General features: G+C 61.2%; 1 protein-coding gene across 1 annotated transcript in view; it reads right to left on the bottom strand.

Annotated features, from left to right (window-relative positions):
• Positions 1-12,109, bottom strand: part of PPARGC1B (PPARG coactivator 1 beta) — a 44,114-nt gene that overhangs the window by 12,147 nt on the left and 19,858 nt on the right. Inside the window, exon 2 of the mRNA XM_059483948.1 lies at positions 743-916. Within this exon, the coding sequence (XP_059339931.1) occupies positions 743-916 (174 nt within the window). The remainder of the gene's footprint in view (positions 1-742; positions 917-12,109) is intronic.

The raw sequence follows: 12,109 nt of genomic DNA, 5'->3' as shown, positions 1-12,109 counted from the left end.
TGCCCAGGAGCATCTCCTGCCCCCCAGGAGCATCCCCGGTCCCAGCTCTGCACCGTGCTGACACAGCCACAGATCCATCCTAGCCCAGGGCTGAGGAGAGGAACACAGGGACCCCAGGGACAGAGGGGCTGCCAGAGCTGGGAGAACAGAGCAAGGGGCTGGTTGCTGTGAGGTAACAGGGTGAAGGGGCTGATTCCTAAAGGAACAGGGTGAAGGGGCTGGATCCTAAAGGAACAGGGTGAAGGGGCTGATTCCTAAAGGAACAGGGTGAAGGGGCTGGATCCTAAAGGAACGGGGTGAAGGGGCTGCTCTAAGCTCCTGGGAAGGAACTTTCCAGTGCTGAGACCCCCGCACTGCCGCCCTGGCATTCCAGGAATGGAACAGGACACGCTGCACCCCGGCTGCGATTCCAGTGAATAATCCAGCACAGGAGGGCTGCCTCAGCAGCCTCCTCCTCCTCCTCCTCATTAGCCTTACTCCGCTCGCCCCATTTAGAGCTGGTGCACAAATTAATGGAGCACTAATCAGCTGGGGAGGAGATATTAATAGTCCTGTGTGTTCCCTTCTCCCAGCCTCCCTTTCCCTGTGCCTCCATCCTGGGGTACATGGGAGAGCTCTGTGTTCCCTGCTCCCAGGCTCCTTCTCCTCCTGTCTCCATCCTGGGGTACCTGGGGAGCTCTGTGTTCCCTGCTCCCAGGCTCCCTGTGCCCCTGCCTGCACCCAGGGGTGATGGAGGGGGTACCTGGAAGAGCTCGGAGTCGTCGGTGCTGTACTGGCTGGAGTCGGTCTCCGAGTGCTCCCTGTCCCAGTGCAGCTCGCTGAAGCAGCCAGCAGAGTCCAGGTCGCCGGCGTCCAGCTGGGACAGATCGATCTCGGGGAAGTCAGAGTAGAGGTGCTCCTCTCCAGACACCTCATACTGCACACAGGAGAGCAGAGAAACAACTGAGACCAGGGGAGCAGGCACTGAGGACAGCAGCATCACCCCGTCACCCAGAGATACACCCTTGGTGCTCCCAGCCCTGCTCCAGCCCCTCTTCCCATACAGCTCCAGGCACTGGCAGGGTGTGCTGGGCACCTTTTCACCCACTCAGCCTGGCACTGATCACTGGAGCAGCCCCACAGCTCCACCACAACCCCGCTGGTGTCCCAGCTGTGGCACAGCTGGAACTGCTTGGGGAGAGCCTCATCCCTTCCCAGTGAGCAGATGGTCAGGGCACAGCACAGCCGTGGTAGGGGCAATTCCTGCCCTTGGTGCCCTAAAAGTGACATCCAGTGGTGGCCTGGGGATCAGCACGGGACACCTGGGACAGCAGCACACAGGGCCAGCCCCACACCTGCTGCTCACCCTGTCCCCCCAAGAGCCCTGGAGCACTCAGGATCCCAAAGCACCACCCAGCCCACCAGAGCTGCTCCCTGCTCCCTGCAGGGTGAGGACAGTCTGGAAATGAATGGACGTCTGAGAGCACTCGGGGCGATGTGAACTAAAAATCTCCATTTAACCACAGAAAGGAGCTGGCACCCGCCCCACTTGGGTTCCAGCCACGAAACCCCAGAGGGGGCTGGGGCTGGCACCAGCACCCAGTGCCTGCCCTGGCACCTGCACCGTGCCTGGTTCTGCCTCAGTGTCAGGGTAAAGCACAGGGAAAGGTCTGGAGAGGCTCCTCCCAGCACCGCCTGCCCAAGGGGAGGCTTCTGGCAGCGAGGGAAGCAAGTTTATTTACAGAGCAAATGGATTTTGGAGCAGGCAAACATCTGAGCATGTGAGAGAGGCTGCGGGGGAGCGTGGGGGCCCCTCCTCCTGGAGCACCCTGGAAGGGTCTGCTCCATCCCTCAGTGGGAAGGAAAGGGGATTTCAAACCCAGCTGCGGGAATGGGAAAGACAGCTTTTCTCTCTTTCTCTTCTCGTTTTTTGTTTTTCAAATTGGGATAATCTGGGATTACTGGCTGTGTTCCCCCAGGCTGAGGAGCCTGTCTGCCACGCTCCCCACCACATCCAGGACACTCCAAAGGACACTCCCCTGCACACACTCGCTCCCCTCCTGCATTTCCCACCTGCTTCCCACCCTGCCCCATCCCACGGGAGGTGGGAAACAGGGAGAGCACCTCGGTGGGCACAGCAAGGGCAGAGAGCGTGGTTTTATGGCCTGAAGGTGAGCAGTGCCATGCCCCACGCCCCAGCCATGCCCAGGGGCTGCCGTGGATGCAGGCGCTGCAGTGGATGCAGGGGCTGCAGTGGATGCAGGGGCTGCAGTGGATGCAGGGGCTGCCGTGGATGCAGGGGCTGCCGTGGATGCAGGGGCTGCAGTGGATGCAGGGGATGCAGGGGCTGCCGTGGATGCAGGGAGCAGCTGGGGCTGCCCCACACAAAGTTCTGGGAGCTGCCTCCACTCTCTCCCAGCTCCCTCCCTTCACCTCTTTGCTGCAGGGCTGCGTACCAGGTAGACAACACAGATGTGGTGCCACAAAGAGTGTCGGGCACCCCTGAGGGCTCTGGGAGCACAAACTCCTCACTGCCTCCCCAGGGATGGGGGTTTTCTAACCTGCCCTGCAAAACCCTCTGTTGCCAGGTGTCAGAGTATGCAGCAGGTCAGGAGTCCCCACGGGCAGCCCTGGGGGACACAGATGCTGCCTTCCCCCTCGAGCGGTCCCTCTGCTCTGGGATCAGGTGTCCTGTGGCCTTTCTGATGTGTCCCTTACCTGCTGTGGCTCGTGCCTGCCTTCCTGTCCCTGCCCTGGTGCCTGCTCCAGAAAAAATCTTGTGACAACTTTGTCTCCCCCCTCTCCCCAAAGCTTCCCATGGGAACACAGGCACAGGTTTTTATTTTTAGCCAAGCCATACATCCACAGCTATACGTGTGTCTGTGTGCGCGTGTGTGCGTGCAATTAAAAATAGCAGAGCAGCCAAATTCTCCTGCTCCTTTTGATATGCCACAAGGGAAAAGATCCTGGTGCTGAGATCACAAGGAGCAGCTGACACCAGTGCTCGGGATGTCTTTTGATCAACTCCACAGATGTGACATGTCCCCATTGGCAACAGGGCTGGGTAAAAATAAACCCCTGCAATGCCAGGCTGCTGAGCTGCCCTCTCTGGGCACTGGGGGCAGGACTGCCCTGCCACTGTCCTGCCACTGTCACTGCCACTGCCACTGTCACTGTCACTGCCACTGTCACTGTCACTGCCACTGCCCTGCCACTGTCCTGCCACTGTCACTGCCACTGCCACTGTCACTGTCACTGCCACTGTCACTGTCACTGCCACTGCCCTGCCACTGTCCTGCCACTGTCACTGCCACTGCCACTGTCACTGTCACTGCCACTGCCACTGCCCTGCCAGTGTCACTGTCCTGCCACTGTCACTGCCACTGCCCTGCCACTGTCACTGCCACTGTCACTGCCACTGCCCTGCCACTGTCACTGCCACTGCCACTGCCACTGCCCTGCCACTGTCACTGCCACTGTCACTGTCACTGCCCTGCCACTGTCACTGCCACTGTCACTGCCACTGTCACTGCCACTGTCACTGTCACTGTCACTGCCACTGTCACTGCCACTGCCACTGTCACTGCCACTGTCCTGCCACTGCCACTGCCACTGTCACTGCCACTGTCACTGCCACTGCCACTGTCACTGCCCTGCCACTGCCACTGTCACTGCCACTGTCACTGTCACTGCCACTGTCACTGTCACTGCCCTGCCACTGCCACTGCCCTGCCACTGTCACTGTCACTGTCACTGTCACTGCCCTGCCACTGTCACTGCCACTGTCACTGCCCTGCCACTGTCACTGCCACTGCCACTGCCACTGTCACTGCCACTGTCACTGTCACTGCCACTGTCACTGCCACTGCCACTGTCACTGCCACTGTCACTGTCACTGTCACTGCCCTGCCACTGTCACTGCCCTGCCACTGTCACTGCCACTGTCACTGCCCTGCCACTGTCACTGTCACTGCCCTGCCACTGTCACTGTCACTGCCCTGCCACTGTCACTGCCACTGCCACTGCCACTGCCACTGTCACTGCCACTGTCACTGCCCTGCCACTGTCACTGCCACTGCCCTGCCACTGTCACTGCCACTGCCACTGCCACTGCCCTGCCACTGTCACTGCCACTGTCACTGCCACTGCCCTGCCACTGTCACTGTCACTGCCACTGCCACTGCCACTGTCACTGTCACTGCCACTGTCACTGCCACGCTGGGGATGCTCCAATCCTCCTGCCTCCCACGGGTCAGGAATGCCCAAACCTCAGCTCTGTGTGTGTGGAGCCTCCTCCTCTCCTCCTTGACAAACATGGGGACAGCCTTTGCTTGGTGGGGTCACCTGGATGGGCACCCCAGCCCCCAGCCAGTCCCCTCTGCTGGGCAGTGCCACTGACCCAGCCCTGGCACCACGGGCCTGGGCTGCAGAGGGAACCCAGCGCTCCCAGCCCACGGCTGAGCCCCTCTGGGGAAGGGGCAGCCCCTGCCCAGCTCGGGGGTGGCAGCAGCAATGGGGACACTGCCTGTGGGCACGGGACCTCATCTGCTCTCACTGTCCCTTTCCCACCCTCTGCACTTCCTGCTGCCTTGGGAGAGGAGTGAACTTTTGTTCTAATTTTACTCGGGACTTTGTAGGAAGATCAGCCATGGGTTCTTGGTGTGCAGCCAGCAAACACCCATGGAGACATGCTCAGAGCCTGGGAGGCATCCTCCAGCCCAGACACCTGGCTGTGAGCAGCAAGGCTGCCACCAGAGAGCTGTGCCATGCCTGAGCAGCCACCAGAGAGCTGTGCCATGCCTGAGCAGCCCCTGCTCCAGAGGGGAGAGCTCCTCTGACTCCTGGGTCAGCATCCTCTGGCTCCTGGCTGCTTTGGGTCAGCATCCTCTGGCTCCTGGGTGCCCATGGTCAGCATCCTCTGGCTCCTGGGTGCCCATGGTCAGCATCCTCTGGCTCCTGGGTGCCCATGGTCAGCATCCTCTGGCTCCTGGCTGCTCTGGGGCTGCAATGTGCTCCCACTGCTGTCCCTTTGCCATGTCCCCAGTCTGTCCTTGCCAGGGCAGTGGCAGCATGAGGAGCTGGCACAGGGTTAGATCCATCTCCCTGCCTCCCCTCAATGCAGGCCACTGTCTCTGGTGGACCCAGAAGCTGTGGGGACATGTCCTGGGCTGGAGCCACGTCCCAGGATGTCCCAGCTCAGTGCTGGCTCTGCCACGCTGGGGAAAGCAGGTGGGACCTGTCCCTTTCAGTCCTGTTTTGAGCAGTGTGAACTCTGGCACGTGAGGTTTTATCTCTGAGGACACACGAGACTCCTCCCTGAGCCCAGCTCTAATTCAAACACTGGATTAAGGAGACAGGAAATGTTTTCCTCTTTTTCAGTGTCAACCTGGGCTCCCCAAACAAATCCCCTGCAGTCAGCAGGACTGGAGAGGCTGCCTGGGGTCAGCTGCACCCACGAGCCCAGGGAGAGCAGGAGCAGCCAGGGAACAGCAGCTGAGCAGGGCAGGCAAGGGCTGAGCTCATTGTGTGCTCTGTGAGCTGCTCAGGAGCTGGGACAGCGCAGTGACCGTGACACACAGACCTGCAGGTGCTCTCCTGTCTCACTCCAGCCCTGCCAGAAATCGCCCTTATCTGCACAAGCCCTGGGTCCCAGCCCTTGAAGTCGTGGCCAAGAACCGCGGCGTGGCCGTGGGCACGGGGGATGGCACACGGGGCTGGTGCTCACTCAGCCTGCTCAGGGGCAGCCTCTGAAGAGCTGCTGAGCATGGGCAGCACCTTCAGCAGCCTCATCCTGCCCTGGGGTGCCCTGGGTGCCCTGGGGTGCCCTGTCACCCACGTGCCATGGGAACAGGGCGGGAAAGGGGCAGCACCTCGGAGGGGCCGAGGGAAGCAGCAGGGACAACAGCAGCAGGGACAGCAGAGCCCACCCCTCACAGGGAGCAAACAGTGGCTCGGCTCCTCCCTGCAGAGCCAGGAGCCTGCCCAGGGCATTGAGGGATAAATCTCCATCCCCTCGTGCTGCAGGCACTGCCCCAGAGCAGCCAGCAGAGTCGGGCTGGCAGCACAGCAGCAGCAGGGACAACTGCTGAGAACACCCAGAGCTGCTCCCATCAGCCCTGCCTCGGCCACAGGGCAGCTTCTCCCTCCTCACCCTCACCGGGACTCGGAAAAGGAAAGAAAATCCTCGGGCAGAGGTTTTGCAGCGTTGTCTGGGCTTATCAGGGCAATCCGTAATCACAGACTGCTTCAAACGGGGATTACAGCCCTGCAGGGAGACAGCAGCGTGTCCCTGGGACGGGCTGGCACCAGGGGTTGGCACTGGCTGGCTGCTGTGACACCGGCTGCTGTGCCACTGGGCTGGCTGCTGTGGCACTGGCTGGTGTGGCACTGGCTGCTGTGGCACTGGATGGTGTGGCACTGGGTGGTGTGGCACTGGCTGCTGTGGCCAGCCCAAAGGGATGAGGGATGAGTGGGGACAGCCTGGCTCCAGCAGCAGGGAGGAGGGCAGAGGTGGGAACGGAGGAGACAGCTATAAATAAGTGTAAATACAGCAAGGAGGCACCTGGCCAGAGCTGTGAAGGTCACCAGAGTGTGTGCCAGCAGATAAGCAACCCCCCTGCCCAGTGGCATTTGACAAAATGTCACTGTGAATGAGGGAGAGGCGGTGTCGGGTTGTGCCTGTCACCCCCTGACACCCCCATATTTATAGCCTGAGAGCCCCCATGAAGGTCCCTGGAGGTGAGGGGACCCTGCCTGCACCCACAGGGAGCACAGGGCCCTCACCCCCTGCCCAGGCTTGGGGCAAGGCCCACAGGAACCTCCCGGGCTGCACAGAGCAGGGACACCTCTCTGTCCTGCCAGGCACGCTGCCCTCTGCCCCCTGTTAATTTTTAATTACTTTTTTAACTTTCTGCTAATCCGTTTTAACGATTCAGCCCAGCCAGCAAGCGGCAAAACCTCATTTAAAACCTGGGCTGAGCAAACAGCAGCTCCTTCTTCCTCCTGAGGCACTCCAAACCAAGTTCTGCCTGTGGGTGCAGCACGTGGGAGCTGCCCACGCTGTGCCAGCGCAGCCTGCACTCAGAGCTTCGACCCAAAGGTTGGACCTGGTGGCCTCAGAAGTCTTTTCCAACTGAAATAATTCTGTGATTCAGTGGCACACGTGGAGCAGCTGCACTCCCAACACAGCCTGAGATGTGCTGGGTGGGAAAAGGGGGTGCTGAGTGGAAAAAGAGGGTGCTGGGTGGGAAAAAGGGGTGCCCAGTGCCAGGCTCTGAGCCCCAGGCTGAGCACAGTCTCACTCCTTGACTTTTGTCTTACATTGGAAGGTGTAATTAAGATCAACCAAGAGATGCCAGTAATGGGAAATATTAAACATTAACCACAAACAATAAACATGAACTTGCCAGGATAACTTTGATATGCAGGAAAGATGGAAGAAATTGCACTAAACTGTCCTTGAGTCACAGGACAGAAGAAAGGAGCCTGAGATACTGGTAATAATGCCCTGGATAAACAACATTCTGCTGGAATACTTCAAACAAAGGTGTGTCTGCTTTAGGAAGAAGGGCACAGCAAAGTGTAGCACAGGTTACAGAGCTGCATGTGCACACACACTCAGCTCATTTCTTCAGGCTCCAGATTACAGAGTCCACTTTGGTTCTGCCTGAGCTCCAGGACCAGCCCAGGGCTGCAGCACCCACCAGGGAGCCCCTGCAGCCCCCACAGACCCCAAAGCAGCCCCACAGACCCCAATGCAGCCCCACAGACCCCAATGCAGCCCCCACAGTCCCCAATGCAGCCCCACAGATCCCAAAACAGCCCCACAGTCCCCAATGCAGCCCCCACAGACCCCAATGCAGCCCCACAGACCCCAATGCAGCCCCCACAGACCCCAAAGCAGCCCCACAGACCCCAATGCAGCCCCCACAGATCCCAAAGCAGCCCCACAGACCCCAAAGCAGCCCCCACAGACCCCAAAGCAGCCCCAGTGGTGCCAGGCACAAGGCAAGGGCAGGTGGTGCCCGTGCAAGGAGCAGACAGAGCAGAACAGGCTGTTCCCGAGGAACACCTCCTCTCTCAACACCACCTAATGGAAAGAGCCCTGTGTGTGTCCCTGTGGGCTGCCAGGGCTGCCCAGGCAGTGCCAGCACACTGGGCACCCTCAGCGTGCTCAGAACTGGGACAGCTTCACCCTGCAGCGCTGGCTGCAGCCAGCCTGGCAAACCCCATCCACACCAAACACACCTGTGCCAGTGGCTGCTGCCAGCCTGTCCCTGGCACCGGCTCCCTGCCACCCCTCGATGGCATGAGCCAGGCAGGGCTGAACTCTGCTGGGGTTTTCTAGGAAATTCCTTTTTATCTCCCCAAAGCAAAGGCAGCAGCAACGACACGGGCTGGGCACAGAGCACAGAGGGGACTGAAATGGGACATGAGCTGCCAGCCCTGCCAGGGGGAGCCCCTGGCTGTGGGACAGGCAGGGAAGGAGCAGGAGCAAGAACAGGGGCAGGGGCAGGAGCAGGAGAAGGAGAAGGAGCAGGAGAAGGAGAAGGAGAAGGAGAAGGAGAAGGAGAAGGAGAAGGAGAAGGAGAAGGAGAAGGAGAAGGAGAAGGAGAAGGAGAGAAGGAGAAGGAGAAGGAGAAGGAGAAGGAGAAGGAGAGAAGGAGAAGGAGCAGGAGCAGGCAGGGCTCCCCCAGCACCCCTCTCCTCCTTCTGTGAGGTGCCCTCCAGCCTGTGTGGGACAAGGACAGGGCAGGAGGTGGCACAAGCCCTGCAGCCCTGAGGGGATCCCAGTGGGACTGGGAGCAGTGGGGACCGTGGCTGAGGCCAGCAGAGCACTGAGACACTGAAATTGCTGGGATGGCTCCCACTCCCACAGCACTGAGGGGCAGGAGAGGCTGTGCAGCCCTGGGGCCAGGCTGGCAGCACAGGGGCCTGGCTGTGCCATGATGGGGACACGCCTGACTCACCGAGGAGCTGACTGTTAGCCAGCTCTGCTGGTCACAAGAATTCCCCTCGATGGCAACTGCCCCCTTTGCAAGGAAAACATGAGGGGGTGATTATTTTCAGAGCTTCCTCTTCTGATGTCCCTGCAGCCAGCAGCCTCGTGACTGACGTGGGCACAGGGACCCCAGCGAGCAGGAGCAGCCCTGCCCTGCCCTGGGGAGGTTGGGTGCCCAGCTCAGAGGCTGACAGGGCTCCACCAGACCCTCTGTGCCCAGGCTGCAAACATCCATGCCGCCATGGCACAGCCTGGCACACCTAACCCCAGCCCAGCTCCAGGGCACTGCTCACCCTGGCACTGGCAGCTCCAAGAGCAAACCCCAGAGGGAGGCACCGGCTGTCCCTCCACTGCCACACAGAGCTGTGGTGGCACCCAGGGGCAGGCAGAGCCCCTGCCCATGGGCACATCACTGCCTGGTGCCACCCAGGCCAGCCACGGCCGTGCTCCCCACCCACAGGCACGGCCTTGGCATCTCCCAGGCTGCCAGAGCTGCCCTTGGCATTCCAGCAGCCACAGCCTGGGAATCCCTGCAGTGCCTCAGCCTCCCTGCCCAGCTGGGCAAGGGCTGGCATTGCCAGCACATCCTGGTGTCACCCCGTGTGACAGAGCTGAGGTCACACCGTGTCACACTGGGCCCAGTCCTGCCCCTTTCACAGCTGACAAGGAGCTGGGGAGAACCTGTCACCTGCTGCCCGCTGTCACCCTCAGCCTGCTGTCACCCCCTGCCCGCTGTCACCCCCTGCCCGCTGTCACCCTCAGCCTGCTGTCACCCTCAGCCTGCTGTCACCCTCAGCCTGCTGTCACCCCCAGCCCGCTGTCACCCTCAGCCCGCTGTCACCCTCAGCCCGCTGTCACCCCCTGCCCGCTGTCACCCTCAGCCCACTGTCACCCCCTGCCCGCTGTCACCCTCAGCCTGCTGTCACCCCCTGCCCGCTGTCACCCCCTGCCCACTGTCACCCTCAGCCCGCTGTCACCCCCAGCCCGCTGTCACCCTCAGCCCACTGTCACCCTCAGCCTGCTGTCACCCCCAGCCCGCTGTCACCCCCTGCCCGCTGTCACCCTCAGCCCGCTGTCACCCCCAGCCCGCTGTCACCCCCTGCCCACTGTCACCCCCTGCCCACTGTCACCCCCTGCCCGCTGTCACCCCCTGCCCGCTGTCACCCCCAGCCCGCTGTCACCCCCTGCCCGCTGTCACCCGCTGCCAGCGCTGTCCCCATCACCTGCAGCACAGCCTTCACCTCCCCAGGGCACAGCAGCCCTTTCAGAGCTGGCTGGGGCTCTGCTGAGCAGCAGGGACTGCCTGCACAAGGTGTCCCCTCCTGGCAGGGCAAGCCCAGCTCCTGCTGCTCCTGGGGGGGCTCAGGTGCCCCTGCCATGGAAGGCACCGTGGGCTGGCACTGCTGGTGCCACCAGCAGCCTCTTAGTGCTAATGAGGCGGAGGCAGGAGACGGGGAGGGTTCAAGCCGGGGTTAAGAAGGCACAAGGAGGATCTTCCTGCATTAGCCTGACCTCCCAGGCAGCCCAGGCACAGCCCTGCCCTGCTGGGGCTCAGGAGCCAGCACAAACCCTCAGTGGGACCCTCCAGAGCCCTGCTGCTGCTGGACATGGGCTGAGCTGGCCCTGCTGCCAGGGGGGCTGTGGGAGCCCCCTCTGTGCCCAGCTCCCATGTGAAAATGGAGTTTTCAGCTGGATGCATGAGGATGCAAACCCCTGTGAAAGGGGAAAAAACACCCAGATCTGTCCTTACCCCCCAAACCACCCAGATCTGTCCTTACCCTCCAACCACCCAGATCTGTCCTTACCCTCCAACCACCCAGATCTGTCCTTAGCCCCTGCCCAGCCTGCCCAGGTGTGCCCAGTGCAGCTGGAAGCCCCAGCCGTGCCAGGTGGGTGGGTGGGCACTGCTGGCCACCCCTCACTGCTGCACTGCCCATGCCAGCTCCTGCTTGTGCCCTGCACAAAGCTGGCACCCTGCACCTCCCTGTCCCCATCACCTGGGCACAGCAAGAGCTGAGTCCCCGCCTCTTCTGCTCCTGAATCAGGGGCTCCCTCTGCTCCCCCATCCTGTTACACCAAATAAATGATTGCCCATTTTCTGCAGGTGCCCTGGCCAGAGGGGACTGTCACCACCCAGTGTGGTCACCTTGTGGTCACCTCATGGTCACCTTGTGGTCACCTCGTGCCTCTGCTCTGACCCCTCTGTGCCCAGAAAGCTGCTGGGGAGGGGCAGTGCTGCCAGCTGGTATTTTCCAGGTGGGCACCAGGAGCCCCTGGCATGAAGTGATTCTCAGTGTGGACACCACCCCAGTTCTGTGGGAAAGGTGGGAGGAGAGCAGGTCCCAGCAGGTCTGGGGATGCAGGGACACCTCCCAGGTGGATGTGGAGCTGAGAGCCCTGAGCAGCAGCTCGGGGCAGGCTGGGCACGCAGAGCACAGCCTGTTTGCTCTGGGCATTTCCTGGGGCTGCTCAAGGCTTTGCTGTGTCCGGGTCTGCACCTACACTGCCAGGCCAGTGCCCCAGGGCTGGGCTCTGCCCCTGCTTTTTGGCTCTGCAGGAAGCAGTTCTGGGAGCCTGGAGCTGCTGCTGCCAACCTGCTTTCCTCGGGCTTCCTACTCTGCAAACAACTGACTCACCCTGGAAAGAAACAGCTCCAAGATCTCCAGATAGAAAACCTCTATGAGGGCAAGAAGCTCCTTCAGGAGCACGCGCAAACCCACATCCACAGAGCTTTGTTCTATTCCAAATTCTCTCCTGTGAGGGACCACACCTTTCCCCTCCCCAAAACCCCAGGCAGGCTCCAACATGGCATGAGAGGAGGGGTCTGGCTGCTCCCTGCGGCAGCAGCTGGGGCCCCTCTGCTCCTCCCAAACCAATTGGGGGCCCCTCTGCTCTTCCCAAACCAGTTGGGAGCCCCTTTTCTCTTCCCAAACCAGTTGGGAGCCCCTTCTCTCTTCCCAAACCAGTTGGGGGCCCCTCTGCTCTTCCCAAACCAGTTGGGAGCCCCTTCTCTCTTCCCAAACCAGTTGGGGTGAAGCCCACAAGCTCAGGTTCTTACACTAAACCAGATCCTTTAATTGCTCCACGTGCTGTGCCACCCTGGCCTGAGCTTGCCTGCCCCCAAGCCTT

The sequence above is a fragment of the Ammospiza nelsoni genome, chromosome 16 (assembly GCF_027579445.1).
Source record: "Ammospiza nelsoni isolate bAmmNel1 chromosome 16, bAmmNel1.pri, whole genome shotgun sequence".
In the NCBI taxonomy this organism is placed as follows: domain Eukaryota; kingdom Metazoa; phylum Chordata; class Aves; order Passeriformes; family Passerellidae; genus Ammospiza; species Ammospiza nelsoni.
Note: the sequence above shows the minus strand (reverse complement) of the source record. Positions and strands in the feature narration are given on the sequence as shown.